General features: G+C 60.4%; 1 protein-coding gene across 1 annotated transcript in view; it reads left to right on the forward strand.

Moving 5' to 3' along the window:
- Positions 1–896: 896 nt before the first annotated feature.
- The window catches only part of HSPB1 (heat shock 27kDa protein 1), a 1856-nt gene continuing 1004 nt past the window's right edge, over positions 897–1748 (forward strand). Inside the window, exon 1 of the mRNA XM_010854324.1 lies at positions 897–1427. Within this exon, the coding sequence (XP_010852626.1) occupies positions 1076–1427 (352 nt within the window). The 5' untranslated portion in view covers positions 897–1075. The remainder of the gene's footprint in view (positions 1428–1748) is intronic.

The following is a 1748-nucleotide window of genomic DNA, read 5'->3' on the forward strand; positions in this document are numbered from 1 at the left end:
GAACTGCCCCCTCTCCCTGTCTGTGGGAATATTCAACAGAACAGGCTCTGAGATAATAAACTGCAAACAGGGAAAGGAGCATTGGCCCAAATCACACAAACAGCAAAGCCCTGACTAGATTCAAGGTTGCTGCATTTCAAGTTCTCCTGTCTAGGGCTCCTCCAGAAAACTAGATATAATGGGGAGACTTGACCATAACCTTCCTCCTGACCCCTTCTCAGCACTGGCCCTCAGGGTTTGTGATGAGTCTACAACACTGGGGGTCAGGGGACAAACGGCCAAACCTACACACACCATTGCCTCTGCAACAGGGACACATTTATGCTGTCCTATCTGCCCCCTCCTTCAACTTCAGGGGGCTAATAATAACAATATATTCATTATCATGTACCCTGGACTAAAATGTTTACTTGCATTAAGAGGCTGAATCTTCAAACCAACCCAGCGATGAAAGCATTATCATCACCACCATCATCATCCCCATTTTCCCGATGGGGAAACTGAGGCAAAAGACTCTCAACTTGCACAAGTTCATCGAGTGAGTGGCAGAACCTGTATGTGAACTCAGGCGGTCTACCTCCCGAGACCGCCCTAACCACGCTGCTTCTTAAGGCATTATTTCACAGACACTCTGCCGTCCAAATCCTGGCTCGCTCTGCCAGCTCCTAGTTGTGCGGCCTGGGACTCACTGCCCGACCTCTCCCTCCCTCTCCCTCGGCTTTGTCCTCCCCGACTGTCTACAGATCGCGGCCCAGCGCTTTGCACCCAGGCCTCCGAGCTTCCGGCAGTGGGCAGTGCGCCGACACCGGGGCGCTAGTCATTTGTTTTCTCGAATAAGAGAAGGTTCCAGATGTGGGCAGGGCCTTCCTCGCCCCGCCCCGCGCCCCGGTATGCAGTGGGGGGGGAATGCAGGGGGAGGGGCTGCCCCCTGGCCCGTCATTGCCATTAATAGAGACCTGAAACACCGCCTGCTAAAAATACCCGGCTGGAGACCCATAAAAGCGCTGCGGGGTCCGGCGCCCGCCACTTCTCCCGCTTCTCCGAGCCTTCTCCGGACGCACCCAGACCAGCCAGCATGGCCGAGCGCCGAGTGCCCTTCTCGCTCCTGCGGGGCCCCAGCTGGGACCCTTTCCGCGACTGGTATCCGGCCCACAGCCGCCTCTTCGACCAGGCCTTCGGGCTGCCCCGGCTGCCCGAGGAGTGGTCGCAGTGGCTGAGCCACAGCGGATGGCCGGGCTACGTGCGCGCGCTGCCCGCCGCAGCGATCGAGGGTCCCGCCTACAACCGCGCGCTCAGCCGGCAGCTCAGCAGTGGGGTCTCCGAGATCCAGCAGACCGCCGACCGCTGGCGCGTGTCCCTGGACGTCAACCACTTCGCCCCCGAGGAGCTGACGGTCAAGACCAAGGACGGCGTGGTGGAGATCACTGGTGAGCACCCCCGCCCTCCGCCCCAGGGACCCCGGCCCCTCGCTTCTCGCGGGTCCCGGGGAAGAGCCCCGGGTTGAAACGTGGGCGGGGAGCGGGGAGAGGGGAACGCTGGAAAGTGAAAACTTAGCCGAGGACGGACGGTGGGGGGCGGGGAGCCCCCGGAGCGGGGCCCGGCCTCTTCGCCCAACCCCTGGTCTGTATTCTCTGGAGTTGGGGTTTGCTGGGAGTTCCTAAGGAATCTTTTAGCCCTAAAAAGTCTCCACTAAGGAAAGCAACGCCCCCTTCCAGCGGAGACCCCCCCCCGCCTCAACCCCAGCCCTC

The sequence above is a fragment of the Bison bison genome, unplaced genomic scaffold (genome assembly GCF_000754665.1).
Source record: "Bison bison bison isolate TAMUID 2011002044 unplaced genomic scaffold, Bison_UMD1.0 scf7180017864340, whole genome shotgun sequence".
Taxonomy (NCBI): Eukaryota; Metazoa; Chordata; class Mammalia; order Artiodactyla; family Bovidae; genus Bison; species Bison bison.